The sequence below is a fragment of the Plectropomus leopardus genome, chromosome 10, assembly GCF_008729295.1.
Source record: "Plectropomus leopardus isolate mb chromosome 10, YSFRI_Pleo_2.0, whole genome shotgun sequence".
Classification (NCBI taxonomy): domain Eukaryota; kingdom Metazoa; phylum Chordata; class Actinopteri; order Perciformes; family Serranidae; genus Plectropomus; species Plectropomus leopardus.
Genome location: NC_056472.1, coordinates 16850756 through 16870139, shown reverse-complemented (window position 1 = coordinate 16870139; position 19384 = coordinate 16850756). Strand labels below are relative to the sequence as shown.

General features: G+C 38.1%; 1 protein-coding gene across 1 annotated transcript in view; it reads right to left on the bottom strand.

The window, feature by feature from the left end:
• LOC121949136 (sodium-driven chloride bicarbonate exchanger-like) overlaps positions 1 to 19384 on the bottom strand; it is a 41832-nt gene that overhangs the window by 15762 nt on the left and 6686 nt on the right. Inside the window, exons 7-14 of the mRNA XM_042494752.1 lie at positions 18936 to 19012; positions 17758 to 17819; positions 14210 to 14282; positions 6857 to 6938; positions 3850 to 4005; positions 2382 to 2520; positions 1776 to 1936; positions 593 to 778 (exon numbers count right to left, since the gene is read on the bottom strand). Coding sequence (XP_042350686.1) covers positions 593 to 778; positions 1776 to 1936; positions 2382 to 2520; positions 3850 to 4005; positions 6857 to 6938; positions 14210 to 14282; positions 17758 to 17819; positions 18936 to 19012 — 936 coding nt within the window. The remainder of the gene's footprint in view (positions 1 to 592; positions 779 to 1775; positions 1937 to 2381; positions 2521 to 3849; positions 4006 to 6856; positions 6939 to 14209; positions 14283 to 17757; positions 17820 to 18935; positions 19013 to 19384) is intronic.

Below are 19384 nucleotides of genomic sequence, written 5' to 3'. Positions count from 1 at the left end.
TGCTACAGCTCGGCCAAGGAGGAAGCCACTAAGGTTTACATCTCACACTGTCATGAGCACAAGCCTCTCGTCCGTAAGCAGACGCACACTTCCTTCTGTTCGGTGATTAGTTGACGGGTGTTGTTTATACAGACCCTGTGGGTTTTCTTGAGTCACAGGGTTATTATTTCTGCAAAGAGACATTGATTTTGACATTTTTAAATTTATTTTTTGTCACTTTGAGCACCACAAGCTGAGTGCCCTCTAGTTCTGTTACATTTGAGAGAAGACAGACATTCCTTCAGGTAATATCTCCAACACTAGGCAACTCAGTTGGATAAATATGATAATTACATGTATTTTTTATTTTTGGTTGAACTGTCCCTTCAAACATTACTGACCAGATTTATTACAGAATCCATGAAAACAGTGGTTCCCAACCTTTTCGTCTTCCGACCACTTAACCAAATCACAGTTGGCTTATAGTGTGTCAACAACTTGTGACTAGCTCAACCCAAAACTCATTCTTCCTTCTCAGACCAGTTTTTAAAATAATCACAGGACTGAAGAAGCACTGTACAATTGTTAATATTTATAGATCAGATTTTCTCACCATTCTTATCCAAGTGGAGCTCTGATGTTCGTCGACCCATGTCAGCGAGGGAGCGTACAATTGGCAAACGATTAGCCAGCTTCTTCTGGTTCTGATGATGGTGCTGCTTAAGCAGTGTTTCGCGCACTTTCTGTCTGAGCTCATCTCCCAGCGGTGAGTATAACTCCTGGTGGTCCAACACCATGTCTAAGGCAGACACAGACAAGCTATTTGAAATCACGTTTCACGGTTTTAGCTGAGTGTGACTAATGCAGTGAAAAAATTAATTAAGCTCATATTCCTACATTTCAACAGTTCATCAGACAAATATAACACAAAGTCACAGATTCAAAAAACTACAATTACCACCTTACAGTTGTTTGCCTCTGTGCACCAGTCAAGCTGCACTTACAGTTTATGTCCATGTATGTGAAAACATGGATGCTTTACACACACATCTTGAACTTGGCAGTACAGAAGATCTGTACAATCAGCACAGTTACAAGGCAGGCACCCAAAATTAGTGTCATCTCATCAGTAGTTGATCCAATGTCTCCCATTATGTTTCTGAGATTTGACGCTGAGTAATGGCCAGAAAAGTGTTTTTGTAGAACATTATGATGCCACAGTGAAGTTGACCTTTGACCCTCTGGATATAAAATGTCCTCACTACATCATTTTATCATTTGAGACACGTGAAATTTTCTCATGATCATGAATTCTTTAGTTATGGCCAAAAACATGTTATGTGAGGTCACAGTGACTTTCAACAACTAAAATCTAACCAGTTCACTGTTGAAACCGATTGGATGTTAATGCCAAATTTGTAGAAAGACCGTGAGGTTTTCTTGAGATATCACATTAATAAGAATGACACTAACGCAGCATCACACTGACCTCAACCTTTGACCACCAAAATCAGTTAATTGAGTTCAAGTGGACGTTTCTGCCAAATTTGAAGAAATTCATGAGATATTCCGTTCAAGAAAATGGGACATAAAACACTAAAACATAATGCCTCTAGCAATGGCTATCACTGGCACAGAGGGATAAAAAGTCAAATATTCATCTCAAGTGTGTGAAGTGAGAGCTAAATCAAAACATTTGTCCCCTAAAAAGTTCAAGTCAAGCTAGTTTATTTTGTAAGGCTATATTTTGATTTCAGATGTATTTAACAGAACAGCTGTCTCATTACAGTTGTTACCTGCAATCTCTTCAATGCTATTAGCCCTCATGTCGAGCAGCACGGTGCTGTTGATAATGCAGCTCCGCAGTTCAAACAGGCTGTGTAGAGAAAGAGTAGCTACGTAGGGCTTACTCCATCGCTCTCCTCCGTCCTCCACATCCTCCTCAAACTTCAGCCACCTGTAGCAGGAGTTTGAGAACCAATCAGGAGAGAGGCCAGCAGACGGCAAACTGGCTAGCCATCTGTTTAATTCACTCCGAGTCCCTCTCTCCTCACATTAAGCTAATTTACTCCTCTTCCTTATTGCCTTTCATCAGGGTATCACTATAAATAAAATATGTTGGGTTTACCATTTTAACACAAGACCAGAATTCATATGATAAATAAATTCTACATCTTGATTAACATTGACAGTTATCAAAGAAAGATAGAAAATAGAAGTTAATTCCCAGAGCAATTACAACAATGAATTGTGAGTACTTATTGTGATGTGAGCTACAGCTCTCATCAGAATAAGTGGGATCGTGGGCATGACTGCTCCATTCAATCAGAGCTTTCAGTAATGACATGTGGGTCATGACTGCGTGTAGATGCTACATTAATGACATGACGGTCTCACAGTACCTGGCACTTTCCCTCCACTCTGAATCCTCTCCGTTCCTCACGCAGATTTCATCCATCTCTGTGAAGAGGTCATGGGGAATATGCTCCTCATCATCGTCCTCGGTGCCCAGCAGGAACTGCACTCTCTGGGAGGGAGTGTCTGGAAACACAAGAGATTGTAGCAGGTGGTTCTGACTAAAATGTTCACATCATAAGGGGTGACACTACAAGTGGATAGGGTAAAATTTTAACTAATAAATACAACCATGACACTTCCCCAGTTGATTACTTGCATTAGGCTAAATATTTTTTTTGTATTAGAAGTTTTTAGAAATGTTATGTTTAAATATGAAAATTAGGCATTATCTAATTAAATGTTTGCTTGTTGCATATTTTTTACAGAGTAAAAATCTGAACATTGGATTCAGCCAGGTTAAATTTCTTGCTTTATTTTGTTGACATGTCACTAGATTCAAAGGTTTTAACAGAGAGAATTTTGGATTTCTCTTTTTACCACTCCACAAATTAGAACATACTCCCAACAGCAATTGAAAAATTAATTTTCACAGTGTTTTTACAAATAAATGTAATAACAATATACAAATAACTCTGGTTATGAATGATATATGGACAATCCCCTCTGTAAAAATCTTCACAATGTGGTCAGAAATAAAATTGGAAAGTGTGGTGTATGTATGTGCTACTGAAATTGACAGTTCTGGTTCAGATTTTGGGAAAAAATATATATTTTGAGAAAATGGCCCTAAAATATGTGTATGGTGAAATTCCATATATTTTTTAAGGCCAAAAAAGACACAACAAGTGTATAGGGTAAAGTGTTAACTAATAGATACCACCATGAAACTTTGCCAGTTGATTTTTTACATAAGGGCAATTATTATTACTTTTCTGTATTACAACTTTTCTGAAATTGTGTGTTTTTAAAATGCAAATGAAACATTATCTAATTAAGTATTTGCTTTTTGTATATATTTTACAGAACAGAAATCTGGTTCCACAGAGGGGATTTTGAATATCTCTTTTTAATCACTCCATAAATCATGTCAACAACCCTAAAAATCAATTTTCACATGTTTTTAGAATGTCTGGTAAAATTCCATGTATTTTAAGACCAAAAAATAAGACACTACAAGTGACTACGGTAAAATTTTAACTCATGGATATCACTATGAAACTTGCTTAAGTTCTTACATAAGGACAACTATTTTTTGTATTACAAGTTTTCTGAAATGTAATTTTATAATGCAAACAAGGCATTACTTTCTTAAATCTGCAGTTTTTGCATACATTTCGAGAACAAAGATGGCTGAGATTTTTTCTTTCCACTAAGCCACTAAAATAGACATGTTATGGAAGCAGAATAGCCCAAAATCTCAAAGTTGGGGATACTGTTTTTCCCTTCAACGCTATAATGCATAGAGAGATAAAAGTAAATATAATCATGCAAGTCCATGATTGTTGCTCGTACCATAAACAGGAGACTCTCTTCCCTCCACCAAGGTGGGGGCCCGGTCCCTGCTCCTCCTGTTCCTGTGTTTGTTTCCATGGTGATGGTGTCTGCGATGGCTGCGGTGCCTGGTACTGCCCAAGGGGACGTGGACCCCGATGTAAAGAGTCCTGTGGCCTGGGGACACATCCCACAGTGGTTAGAGGACTGCACAGCCTGAATGTTTTTGTGTGTGTGTGTGTGTGTGTGTGTGTGTGTGTGTGTGTGTGACCATAGATAACCATTATGATTTCAGTGATCACGATTAAGCACTGCTTCTTTATGTTACTCCATTAAGCTTAATATTATTTATCATGGTTGTCCGCAGTGTTTTTATTGTGATGAGGTGCATTGCTCAAGCAGATATATAATAATGCTTACTGCTGCTGCTATATAATGCATCACACAACACTGAGCAGTAAGTTAATACCACCTGTCATATCTGCACAACAATAATTATCAGAAAAAGCCCTCTTTAATAGTCTGCAATATAAATAATCATCTTGTTCCCCATTACGTATGAAATAAAAAGGACATATCATGATCTCCTTTAGGTCCGTGCACATAAATGGTCTTGCTACAATAAAATGTGTCCACTTCATACGTGGTACACAAAAACGCGGTCTGAATAAAATCTTTTACCAACAAGAAATGAATGCATGAATAGTCACGTGTTCAAATGAGCTCTAAACATGCAAGAAAAAGTAATCTGATAGATACTTACAATTTGTACGGCATGAAATCACAGTGTGATATAGGGAGGTTATAGCATATACAGTACGGTATAGTGTCTATATATAAAATCCTTTAATGGGGGCAATACATTAAAGCAGACTTCATGCAGGGAGTGCATATGGCTTTGACAAAGAAAGTGTGAATAAAGTTCAACAACATGATGTGTAAAATGTGTTGCAATTATCCAATAATGAGGGATTTATGTTTGCATCTACCGCTCTTGTTTGTAATTTATTGTGCATACAAACTCATCTTGCCTGGTTGTTAATTCATGCTTTTTTACCATCTCTGCGTCTTGCATAACTTTGCATGTGTGTTGGTGTTTGTGTTTGTGCAGATACGAGACAGCGTGAGTGTGAAAAAAAAAACAGAGTGAGAGAGATAGAGAAAGCCTGTCTGTGTTTGCACTCGTAATTCAGCCCACTCAGCTAACTGCTGTATGACATGAAGATTCAGACAACCACATATAGTGTTTTCCACAATGATTGATACAGTACAGTTATGATGAAATGCTGGGTATATGCATGACACAAGTCATTCATTAAGGTATTCTGTAATCAAAAAAATATTACTTAATTTTTTTTTAAGCTCAAAACCAAAATAATGCCATTGCCAATGCATGTTGTTCGAAATATTTTCATTTTAAAAGCACTGTATCTATTATTGACAACTGTTGGACCTTTTCTGTAAGTCTATTTAATAAATCCAACTTTTAATATATAAGATACACTTGGGTTTAACACGTGTATAAGATATACTGCAGGATTTTCCTAAAAAATAATGTGTAGGCTCATAGAGAAGTAATCCCTCTCAATTATCACCTATGACTCATTTTCAGTATATTTATCTGCAGAGAATCTGCCCTCTGTCTGTTTTTTGTATTTATTTTCTGTGCTCAGAACATTTCTGAGCATGTAACCTCACAGCGCTCAGGTGCAGCTGGTTCTCATTCCCAACTTGTCAAATACTGCCACTTGGTCAGTGATTTTGGCATCAGTAACCAACAATATGATACGCCGCTAGGGAGCGTCAGTTTGTTGTATTAACGTAATAAAAGGACCTGGAAAATTCTTAAAAGGTAAGTTGGAAGGGAGGTGAATGGGTCCAACAAAACCTGGGAGCCCACTTTTCACTTCTCATATAAATGTTGAGCCAAACCCTGGTGTTTTTTTTTTTCTTAACCAAACCACGTGCTATTGTTGCACAAGGAAGTAAATGTAAATACAAGGTGTTTCCTGACGTTGTAAGGTTATTTTGAAAAAGACTCTATGCAGGCATAAAATGACAAGCGTCCCAGAACGTTAACAACAAATGCAAGCGGATACCTTGCACATCATATGTAGACCTGAGAGTCCACTGACTAAGAAGTGATATTTGACGATCTGGGACGAGAATGTGTTGTCAGGTGAGGTCAGGGCTTCATAAAAAGGTGGCAACCAGGTCAGGTGCCAGACCAGGAGCAGGCATCCAAGACACACAGCGCTGAAAAAATGAAGTGAAGCGAAACACCATCTGAAAGTGAATCTAGGGTTGGCTGTTACTGTTACTGTTGAGCATGATTAGAAACACAAACTGACAATCCTACATAGTATACAATTAAAGAACTGCCATAATAAGTATGACTATTTGCAACTGCTTACGCATGTCAAAACATTTTTTAATTTATTTATTTTTCACTGTTTTGAGGCTTTTTTTGTTAGCAAGAGAAGCCAAAAAATGAGCTTTTTACTGATTAAATCATTTGTTTAGTAAAGTTTAGTAAAGTAAGATTAACAGCTGTGCATGTGATGCACAGTACCAACATTAACTGGGTCGTGCTACACATAAAGGAACCCAACATTATGGCCACATTTAACAAATTACTGTAGTGGCTTGTGATTACTTTAAAGACAAAAGTAACAGGAATACTTTTACATAAAACTAAAAAGCCTTTTAATTTGACTGAAAAGCTACAAGTGAAAACCTGTGTATTGTTATCTTTGTCTGCAGATTAAGATGGGACCAAACTTACTAAATCATGCTGTTTGTATCTTGTTTTGATTGTCCATGTTTTCCCAGTGATTATGAAATCACTGATGCAAAGTCAGCTCACCCACAGTTTCTACCTCCCACTCTGCTCTTGTCTTTTAACTCTGAAAAAGCTGTCAAGAGGAAAGCAGCAGTTTTAAGGACAGAGTGGGCGGACTCAGCTACAGCAGCCTTTCTCTGAAGCCTTGTGTATTCCAGATGCAATCAATCAATGTAGTCCAGCTACCTTCAAGATCGTCCTGCCCAAAGTTGATTCCCTGTTGGGACCATGTTCCTCCTCGGTCCACCACAGCCTCGTCATCATTCCTCTGTTGGACACAAACAAACACAAAATTAACATTATGAACATTATTGAAGAGCACAGTCATAATATATCTTATCTTCGCTGGAACTTGAAAATGAAACAACACAATTACCGCATGTATCCTGAACGCAACATGAAACAATGTTGTTGACTTGGTGTTGCCTCGCAGTCCAGGGCATTATGAACAAACACATTATCCAACCTGATAGCGCAGTTGCCATGGAAACTAATTGCACGTCTCATCTTGAAGAGGAAAGAGTATTATCTTAGTCCAAACAAAAAGCTCTCCATAATGGAAACAACAAATTACCCACCTACAATTAAAGTTCTGTCTAAGGTGTTTCCTTTGCAGTGACCTGCACTACTTAGTTAAAGGGATGCAAGCTCAAAAGGTGAATCACTGCTTCACTCATAAAAAAGTTTTAGACAGAAAGTTTGCTTTCTCCTTATCTGCCTTTGTTTTTCTTTTTTTATTTTAATCACTGAGTTCTCTTTCCTCTTCTCCCACCCACACTTATCGTTTACACTTCTGAACTGGAGGAGATAAAACTCAGGCTACATCCCAAATAATTAAAACACTTTTATGAGTATCAGCTCTGATATTATGTCACTAATTCTCATTGCAAAAGTTGATTAAGTTATAAGACTGGTCCACATGGAGATTATCAAAAAATATTTAACAGGCCACACAGATATTCATACACAAAAGTGACAAAAAAAAACACTCATTGTGAAAAGAACATAATCCTCAGTGCAGAGCTTTTGTCAGATTATGAGACAGAATACTGAATGATCCCTGTGTCAGGACCGTCCTGTCCAACAGAACCACCAGGCTCATACCCCTCAGAAGCACTGGACACCCAACATTAGAAATAAGTTTACCTAACCACAACCAAGAGACGTGCATTCATTGCGATAGCAGGAGATGGCTTAGAGCACATGGCGCTACTTGATTAGAGTCAGGTCACTGAGAGCACCTGCAGCATTCTGTGGTGTGAATGTTGGCCTGCTTATGTAAGTTATGCTACTCGTAGAAGAAGATGAGGGGGAGTAGGTGGTAAGAGAAAGTCTGCAAAACCAACAGACATCAGTATTTGTCATTGTGAATGCAAACCTGCTTATACATATTTTACTTAAAAAACACTAGATGTGATTCATTTATGTTTCTGAGCTTTTCAAGAGGGATAAAATCTGTCACTGTCAAATACTCTGTCAATTATTTTCTGGATTAATCAATTAGTTTAGTCTATAAATTGTCAGAAAATTGTGAAAACTGTCCACAAGTGTTTCCTAAAGCCCAAGATGACATCCTCAAATGTCTTGTTTTGTCCACAACCCAAAGATATCCAGTTTACTGTCATAGAGGAGGAAAAAAAACAGAAAATATTTACATTAAAGAAGCTGAAATCAGATTACGTTTTTTTAAATTACTCAAACCAATTAAACAGTCATCAAATTAGTTAGTGATTTATTTATTGGTTGTGAAATAATCAGTTAATCATTGAAGCTCTACTTTTCAGCATTACATATACATTACATGCATTACATCAGCATTACATCGATGGCAGTTAGACAATAGATAAACAAGATGAATTGACTGATTTCTTAAAGAAAATGTTGATAATTGTGACAAAATGTCTTTATGTAGGGTATAGATCAAATAAAGAGCAGTTGTCTGAATGATGGTACTTGTAGTATTGAAACTAACATTGGCAGAGACAGGTTGACTAGGGAGATAGAAAAAAGGTAAGAGAACAAAAGTTGTTTTTTTTTTGTTCTGTTTTTTAAATAAGCATTTGAACTTTTCTACTCATTTTTATGTTTTTTAAGCAAGAACAGAAGCTCTTTATGGCCATTTAAATGAAACTGAGACGTGAAACAATACCCATGTTCTGGCAATATAAATCAGTAGCTTTGCTATTTTGCATTTTCACAAATAAAACACAGGTTTCCCAAACTTGGTCCTGTGCTCTAAAAAGTCCCTAGCATCTCTTGGATAATTTAGTCCAGATCTGACCAATATAATAACAGTGGCATTTGATCTAAACTTGGTTCAATGTGGTTTCCGCGTTTTAAAAAAAATAGATTTAATGATTTCACAAATCTGAAACCGTGTTTTAAAAATGTTTAGCCTGTCTGGGATAATTTAGCCAGTGTTTGACATGAATAAGGTATAGGCTAGTGGGTGGACTTTGTATAGTGTAATCTACATAAAATTAGCCAAATTCAAATATCCCTTTTTGCATTTTTCGCACATTTGAAAGTGGGTTTCAAACAGCATTAAGGCTTTAATATAAAATGTCTCACACGTTTTCATTAAAGAGCAACAAGTGCAAAAACCAGTAGGCTAAAGGTTGGTACCTAGCTACTTACTGTGTGGGCTACTTCTACTTCTACTTCAGAGGAAAACATTGTACTACATTTACCTGACAGAGACTTCTCTCTGGTGTAATTGCAGAATACGATTTTACTCACAAAATATCGCAATTAAAATAGAAAGCGTTGTTTTTCTTTATACTAACTAGCATACACCACCCTTAACATTCCCGTCAACTTTCAATCGGAAGCTAACTTCAACGTCGTCCTGAACGGATCCACAAAAAAAGCGCACTGAAGCGTTTATGCCGTATTTGAACGGAAGTGGGACGGTTAACCAGACTTACATTAGCGAAGAAAACCAGTTTGTCTTCATATGTTAAGTCTTTTCTCTTGTAAAAAACCGACATAAACAGTTTCAAAACGCCTCTTACCTTTGCTTCTCGTATCCAATCACGTTTCTTGCGTGGCGTCTTTTTTGTGTCGTTGTGATGCATAGAGCCGCTGTGGGCTCGTTACTGCCCCCTGAGGCCGGAGGGCGGAAAAACACCCACTGGCACTGGTTAGTTGTGAAAACTGCAGTTGTAGTGGATGTTTTTCGCCCAAGAGCCAAAAGGAGCAACAATAGGCCCATATCTGGCCCATATCTCTCTGTGTGAAAAGTTTTTTTCAGCTGTATTTTTCGGTTTTACATGAGGAAAAACTGAACTGTGGACCAATGTAGTCAGTCTGAAAAGTGTCCATAAACCACCCTCATTTAAGCAGCACACAGCCACTTCCCTGACCTCCTTTTATTAGAATTACATTGATTATGTTTGTATGTTAACCCTTAGAAACGTAGATTGCTCTTTGAAAACTAAGAAAATTGGTTTTACTATTTCTGAAAACATGGGAAAAAAAGAAAAATGACAAACTTGGCAAAAAATGTCCAACAAATTCTAAGAAATTTTACTGAAAATTTTGTTTTAAAAAAAGAGGAGAGGATTATTACAGATTTTTTTTAAATAGAGAAAATGCCCAGAAAAGTATATTTATAATGTATTTAATTATAAATATATTTATATTTAATTATTGTATTTTATATTTTATATTATTTTACAGAAAAATATCTAATAAAATATACAAAATAAATACAGTTGGTTTCTTTTTTAATTTTAGCACCTTTTCAAGGTCATTTTCTTGTTTGTTTTTGTTTATTTTTTTAGGTCATTTTCTCATAACATTTTTACTTGTTTTTTTTCTGAATATTGGGCTGTGTCTTGTTAAGTTGCTGGTTGCCTCTCCCCTTTGTTTTTAAAAGAAGTCAAACAATTTGGTTTCAAAGGGTTAACATGCCAGTGCTACCAAGCTACAAGGAGTTATTTATGTGGTCACACACAGAGGAGTTGTGCAATGGGTAAATGAGACTGGGATGTAGTGGTACTTGATTAAGTCAGGGGATTACCAAAGTTATTATGGATCATGAATGTCTTTAACAATTGTCACGAGGGTTACACTTTGGACCAAAGTGTTGGATTGTCAGATTAAACAACTGCCATAGCAGAGCCGGGAGTGTGGTTAAACAGGATACATTAATGCATATAAAATAATAAAGAAAACCACCATTGCTACTGAAAACAGTCATCAAACAGCTGATTTACACCAGTGTTCGCAGAGCAATCTGTAAAATCTATAAACACTGCTGGTGCTGATTAGTGCACCGTTGGACTTAAGAGTAAAACTCATTTGACGCTGTCATTTCCTGCAAATCCATGCAGCAACAGCTGGGACTGAGAAAGCAAATAAACACACAACGAGAGAGCTCTGCAGAGTCAATCCAGTCTCCTGGAAATTACAAACAGAGCCAAAGCACTCATTACAATGGTCATTTTTATCCTGAAAGCTTGCCTGATTTCAGCTTTTCCCTTAGCCATCTTGACCACCAGTTGACCATCAAGGCATTATGTTAATGAAGGGCACTGCTGTACACAGCTGCAGCACCACATGTGCTGGCCAGGCCACAGGGCGGATGGTGATAATCTTTCTACAAATAGGCTACAGCGGGCATGGATCGACATCCCTGCTCAGATTAAACCTAGTATTCGTTACTAAAACACTAGATACATTAGCCCATCTGTACCATACTCACATATCATTATATGTAAACACAGTTACATTTCTAAAAACAGTAGTACAGTTTGTTTTTGTTTTTGTTTTGTTTTGTTTTTTACATTTTTTTAATGAGTATTTCCAAATACCCCTTTTTTTAACCTTAGCTCAACTTAAAAAAAAATATGAAAATGCATGAACTCCTAATTTGGACAGTCAATACACAGGGCCTATTTTTACCCCTTGATTATTTCTATGAAAGATGAGGAAACCTAGGGGCATTTTGTAAATGTATGGGGTGATGTGACGTTTCACCATTCTGTTCCAGTCACAGAGTGGTTCAAAGCCCATCTCAGTATGGTTTCCCCTCCATATTACTCTCCCTTTCTCAATAACACAGTTGAATTATTTTCCTCATGGAGGTGAAAACTTTATGATTAATTTGCAGGTGCATTGTAATAGAGGAGAGAAGTTCTGCTGGTGATTTGAGGGGGAGTGCCTTCCCCTTGTTGACAAAATGACCAAAGTGCATCCTCCTTGTTAACCTGCCATCCCCCTCTCCATCCTCCACTAGCAGAGAGAATACGGGGGCAGAGGGGTTGTTTAGTTTAATATGTTAATCTACTTTGCCTGACTCACTGATCCTTTATCTGATGGAGGTAGAACTCCTATGACCCTGACCATGGCTCTGGATATCAAAAGCTCAAAAGAGTGCCCCAGGGATGACGTTTTTCTGTAGACCAACCCTGAAGCTAGCTTGCCCCAAATAGCTTTGAGGTCATCTACGGCCAAAACTTATTGCACGTCTCCTCCTCAAAAGCAACAATCCACTTCCTGGCCCCTTCATGTATGCATGGTAGGCGTTGTATCAACCCCTCCATGTCCATGGTAAGCCAGGGAACATATTTTCGATTTTGGCCTTTAGACAGCAAGAGGATACAATGATTCCTCATGCTCTGTTGGTGTAGTTGGGCCATCACTTGGTGTCAGAGGGAGCACTCAATTCTCAGCTCCTTTTTCTTTCAGAACAAGCAGCAACATAGTCACAGAAGAGTGAGCGGGTCATAGAGACACACTGTTGCTTGTAGTGTTTCTATAATATTTCTATGATCATTTAGTAGCGTCTTTGCTGCTTAAAATACAGCCACAGACCAAGCCACCTCTGTTGCAAAATATATAAGGGCAGACATGACTGGTTAATGTGTCCTGCAAAAATGTGTGTGTGTGTGTGTGTGTGTGTGTGTGTGTGTGTGTGTGTGCTCCTTGGGTCCTTTCCATTTTAAAAATCAAACAAATTACAGCGTGCAGAGGGAGTTACGTGAAGACAAGGTTGACCAAGCCCCATGGAACATTGCCAGGCTTTGAAGCCAATTCCACATAGTGGCAACAAGTGGAAATACAACTTCCGGGTCCGTCACATGATGCCACGAGGCCCAAGAAGAAGACGTTTCCCATTGAAAGAAACAACTGTAAATCAGTGGATGCATGCATTTGAACATCACAACCCGCCACTTGTTTGTTTTGATTCATTTGGTCCGATATTATGTCTAGAAGTCTAGAACAGTCGCATGAATGAATCATTTTACCCCCATTCAAGTTAGCAGAGGGTGAAACTAGAAGTTAACTACTCTGCCGCTGTGCCAACGTAAGTTTGCTGTTAGGCCGGCAGAAGTTGGCCGCCAGACCGCCATTAGTCTCTATTGCTCTTGCTCTTTGGGCTCCATGGATCCGGTAATTTCATACGACGGAAATCAAACTTTTTTGCCTCATGAGCCACTGATTAACCCACCTCCAATGCTGTCTCCAGTTCTTTTTATACATCCATAGGGTTTACTAGCATTGTATTTCTGTAGCTTTCCTAAACGAGTACGTATTGTGAATATGTCAAGTTTTTATTGCATCACTGTGATTGCTTTAGTTTAAGTTTGTGCACTTACAAATTGCTATGACAATTTCAAAAAGGCAGCGCAATCCATATAACAAGAAGATAGCTCTTTGTTGTAATGGAATATTAGTTTATTCTAAATAAAGAGATTAATTAAAAAAAATACTTCAAAGACAATCGTGGTACATAGTGCAGTGCTACCTACCATGTTGTCAGTGCTCAGGTAAAAGAGTTAATCCTGAGATGTATATAAAGTGTTTTGGTTGCTTTAGTGTATTTCGGGTGTTCGATTTACTGTTAAACAGGATGATTGGACAGAGAGATGCAAGGATGCTAACACATATTCATGACAGATTGATTTACTTATTTGGACATGATGATGATCAGAACAAGATCGCATTAATAAACTCACTACTCAAGATAAAGTAGCCTCTGAAGAAAACCAGAAATCTAAAGAGGAGTTTAAATATAGTGGTCCAGTTACATCCCCAGGCAAAACTACACTCCACTATTGCTTTTTAGACTATAATCATGTGCTCACCAGCAAAATCATGTTACAGGGCTGGCAGACCACACAGCTGAAGTGAAATCACAGGATGTGGCACATACTTGGATCTGATCCCTACAGATGGCTGTGGCAATTTTGGAAGCATCAGTGGCAGCAATATCATTAACTGCACAGGCTTTCATGTGGCACAAAATACACTGTAATCCTTAAATGTTTCTGCTACAAACGTCAACATCCTGTAAGAGGACACATTAGTACTAAATTTTCTTTTTTGAGAGATGCTATTTAAGGTGTTTTATAGCTTTGAGCCCTCATTTTGGCAGACTTAATGTCTGCGTCCATCGCCAGGCTGCAAGCTGGATCAGTAGTGGTCAGGAGGAGAAAGCTGTTCTCCATTTCTGTCTGTCCTGTCCTGTAAAACACACCACTGTTAAAACCACCTAGATATCTCAGGAACCTCAATATTTCCTTTTCCTACCTGTTTGAAGAGCCAAGGAGCCTTCTCGTTTTCAGCATGCATGAGCTCTTCCTTTGTGTCCCCGGCTATGTAACTGCTTTAGACAGAGTACAACACAGTCTAATAAAAGCCGAGCTCTGCAGTGCAAACTCCTGCTGCCCTGTTTCACACCATGCCTGACAGACACTGATGCCCTTCTGCTGTGTCAAACGGCTATAATTTGTGAATGAGCATCTATCGACAGCCACCAGTCTCTCATTATCAGATTATAATGGTGACATCATTGCTGCTGCCCAGCGGCATCTCATCAAAGGCAGAGCTTGATTCTGGCTCTGCATAGAGGATTTATCGATTAGTCAGTGAACAGAAGATTAACTGTTTACTATTTGGATAATCAAATAATCATTTTAATAATCTTTTAAGCAAAAAATTCACAGAGGGCTGAATCTATCAATCTAAAAATTAGGCCTTAATTGGCATTTTAATAGTTTTTTTATTTCAAATGTCTTAAAAATGCTTAGACATTAGAGATGGGATATGTACGATTTTTTTTCCTGACATTGCACTAAAACATGCTCAAAATAATGGGTAGCTTAAAAAATAACAATGATTTATTGAATGCGTCTTGCATAAACATTACCAAAGAGTCATGTTTTATGTTACAATAAATATTTGAAAAATAAAATAAAATTCCACCTAACTTTAACTAATTAAAACAATTTCATTTTTTTCCATCAATACTGGCTTCAGTGAAATTGGTCTTAAATCTCATTAGTGGTATTAAAGTGGCATTAAAAAAAGTCTTAAATGTCACGTTCCTTAAATTGTAGGAACCCTGAATCAAACATTTGCTGGTTTCATGTTTCTTTAATGAGAGAATTTGATACTTTCATCAGTTGAGGGCGCCAACTTAGACTCTGTTCACCAGCCTGGTAAGACCATCCTTAAAGAACAACATTCTCCTGTTTACCCTTCAAATCAGTCTGGACTCTGTGCTTCCCCACCTTATGTCCCAAAAATTAAAATCCAATATGGGCCAAATACAGATCTGCACCGTAGGTGACAATGTAAGCAGCCAATCAGGGACTGCGTTGTAGAAAATCACATTAAATGCAGGCCGCTGCTTGTAGAACAGTAATGGTGGCTCCCAAAGCAACAAGCGCTAACTCTAACATTAGAAACCCAGCAATACCTGAAGTTATTGCAGAAACAGATTCAATAACATTGATTAAACAAAAACAACAGTATGCACTTGCCGAGTTTCTGAGAGTTAAAGACGTTTTCGCCGTTCTTTGGATTTAGCAAAGCTTGCTTGATCAACTGTCTGTCAAGTTGAGTACTCCTGTCCACTGAAAGTGTTTGGGGTGGCAGCAAGTCCAGACTGATACAGAGAGTGAAACAGCATGCTGTGCTCACATCATCAGGATGATCTTACCAGAACACTATTTCACTATTCTTCCATTTTATTGAAAAATGCATTCATCTTTTAATCTGGAAAATGATGGGCAGATTAATCAATAATGAAAATGGTGAGTGGCAGCCTTACATGGTTCTCATGATCCCTCCTTACTTCCCTCTAGGGCTGAGCAATATGTAAATATCAAATATCACGAAAGTTTCAACCAAATACCTTGATATTGATATTTATATTGCAACACTGTTGTAGGGCTGACCATTGATCCTTTCACCAAATATTTTCATAATTAATTTTTTGATAAATAATCATCCGTAATGATGATAAAAACATTTTTTTAATGTAATGTAGTCTTCAGAGGTCTATTGTGAAGGAATTAAGAGATTCTTTTTGCAGAAATATTATGTAATCATCAGGACTATGTTTTTATCACAACCTGAACATCTGAATGGTCGTATTTTCATTATTAGAATGAGTCATTTATATTTACATACAAAGATGGTCCTCTCCTGCGGAATCCACAATTGTCCTACAGTTACCTATAGCGCACAATAAAACACTAGCTCTAGATAGATACCACTAGATGCCACTAAATTATTCACACTAGACCTTTAAAACCAGAAAAAGACAACACTTAAGACACTATGCTATTCAAAATCTAGGATTATATTGAGTCTCATGTCACGGTATCAATGTGGTACATAGTACCGTATACTGTATTGTCCAGCTGTATGTGTATGTAAAGTAGCTTGTCATGTCACATGAAATCAACTCATTCACTCCAAGAAGTGTTTCTTCAGCTCCTTCTGTGAGTCTGTCGTCCACTTACAGAATTTAGAATTTCATTTAAGAAAAATCAGCTACTTCAATGCAACAAAAATGTACAAATTTATTTGCCAGCTTTTAATTTCAATTTATGATAAGCAGCCATGAAATCCAGTGAGTCTAAGTCACCAAACTTCTAAGCCCAACTGATGAGTAATAGACAGATTTGACCTGTAAGATAATAAATCATCACTTAAGGTTAACAAGTGGAAGGGTTTTTCTGGCCATCAAAACACTTTCGCATTGAAACATGTGTTGCTCCAAATAAGATGAAGATTAACTCTGAAATGATTTTTTTGATACTTAAATCTTCAGTGACTGTTAAGGCCAGGTTACGACCTTACATTTTGAAACCAAGGCCACATGGCTTTAAAAGTACGAGCAAAGAAGCTCAGTCCGTCTAAAACGTCCAGCTAAATGGAAAAATCTGTTTTTGATGTAAACAGCATATGGATAATGACGACAAATCTCCAGAGTGATGTGCAGAGACCAGTGGGGATGGGCCCACGCATGTCTGAGAACTTCCCCAGAGAGACTTCTTTCATATTTACCAATTTCTCAAAAAATAACTTTGAAAAATAATAATTTTCCTGAGGATGTCTGTGTGAGCTAAGTGCCTGAATCTGCAGCTATCAGAGCAGCATCACCCCACTGTACACTGGCAGCATTTCACATAAACCTTAATCTATGTCACAGTTTTATGACAACATTAAAATGACTAAAGGTCACTTCTGCCCGAATTCATGATATTAATCGGACATCTGTCCTTACAGGGATTTGGCATATATGAAATGATATAGCACAAAGTACTGGGACATCCCCTAATCACTCCTACAGCCTGCATGTTCCTGCTGTAGAACACTAACATCCTTACACATAAAATCTGCTGGCAGTGCCTGTTTCAATTCAGAAATGCCAAGATTTAACACATTTTGGCTCACTAAAAATGAGACTGAAAAGAAATCTGTAAATCATCAGTTAATTTAAAACAATATCACACTGTCATTCTTCTTTTTGTAGAGCTCTGCAGGTGAAGTACATCTGCTCAAAGCTCCACAGGTACTTTATCACCTGCGGAAACATAGTTACTTTTTATATATCTGCCTCCTGAATAAAGTGTTGCATTTTTAATCACATCTCTTAAATGACATCATCTGACAGTCTATAACACCTAGATTAAGTTTGACAGTCTGGATAAAAAGGCGTCCTGAAATATTAATTTCCATAAGTAAATATTTGTCCCATGAGATCAGGGCTCCTTACCGTTTGTAGCAGCGGCTCTATCTGAGCTCCTTGCTCTGTGGAGTCCATCCTCCTGCAGCAGTATCACCTTATCACCCAGATGGAGCTGAGACCTCCGCTGTGTGTAATCCCAGGCAGGTGTAGCAGGAACTGAGCGACCACGCAGCGGTCACATGTTTTTATGATCGCCGGTCAGCAGCTCGGTGGTGATTTGCGCCTCTCGCGCTGTCCTCCGCGTTCATAGAAACATGCGCGTGTCTGCCAGCTGACGCGTCACAGTGTTAGTTTCAGACGCAGAGGAGAGAGACCGCGTTTTCTAATGCCCTGTGAAGTGTGCGTGTTATATAACAATGTGTTTTTATGTGGGTTCGCTCATGAGGACCGTTTTAGCAGAATATGCTGCACTCAAACTCTGCTCTGCAGTCTGTGTTTTGTGTTGTTCCCCCCATTTTCCATACAATATTTCACTTGTAGCCTACTTCTTGGCTCCAAAATAAGCCAGGTAGAATGACTGACATTGTCAGCCACTCAGATAATTGCAACATTTTTAAATAATACAATTCTTTATATAATAATTTTAGAGGATGTCTAACCCGTAAAATTTTGACTTAGTCCTAAATGATGCGGAGCTGCAGTCCTGTGTCTGAGGCATCCTTTAACAGGGACTGTTCGATATTTAAAAGAGCGGTGGCAATGTTATAGAACCGGGGGAGGCAATAAAAGTAGGTTTTTTAGGCACTGGCCATGGTGTTATGTTTTTGGACTTTCCTTAGAGGAGGGACATCCAACTTTAAATGGTCGTATTTATATTAAAAAATCCTCAGAGCCCTCAAACATCCTAGTGGGTTGACAATAATGTTTCTTTAAAAATCTCTAAAATTGTGTCATAGCCAGATACTGTAAAAAATGGTTATTCATAGTACAGGGAGGGTCGTGCATATCCCAAAGTCACTCTGGGAGGCTCAAAGTAAAATATTTGTTGGCTTTGTGAAGAAAAAAGAAACAATGTCACACTATGGCCACCCCCTACTATGATAAATAAAGCACAGTCCCTTAAACTTTATGTTAGTGCTTGTACCCTATTATCTTCAAGGAGAGACAGCAAAGACTGAAAATGTCACAGGGGAACTGAGGATGAGGATCCAAATGCATAACAAAACCAGTAGCCAGGCGTACAAACAACAATGTCGATACTGCCCAAAAAAGAAGCTGGAAACAAAAAACACAAAGTACAAATGAAACAGGAATAAAACCCTGAACTGAAACCGGATAACGCGGAAGAACTCGGGTGAAGACGAAAGCGAACAAAGAGGAGGAAAGGCAAACGGCAAGGACCAGACCAGCTGACAAGGGACAAAGTGAGACACACAGGTAGATATACACAGAGAACTATCAGGACAACGGCACAAAGCTGTGATAGGTGGACACAGCAGAAGGAGGGAAACACGGGGATTGGCTAAGAAATAGCTAAAGGTGTGGCAGGAACACAAGGGTGGAGCAAACGAGACTAAAACGGAACAGGTGAGCAGGGAAAGACAGGTGAAACTAATCAGGGAAAACACAAATACAGGAAGTAAAACCAGAAATGACACATGAGGAGTGATGCTACAAAATAAAATAGGAAACAGAACATGAGTAACAAGAAACAAGGAAAAAACAAACAGAAAAAATCCAAAACGATGTCTACAATATAAAACAAAATCTAACATAATGAC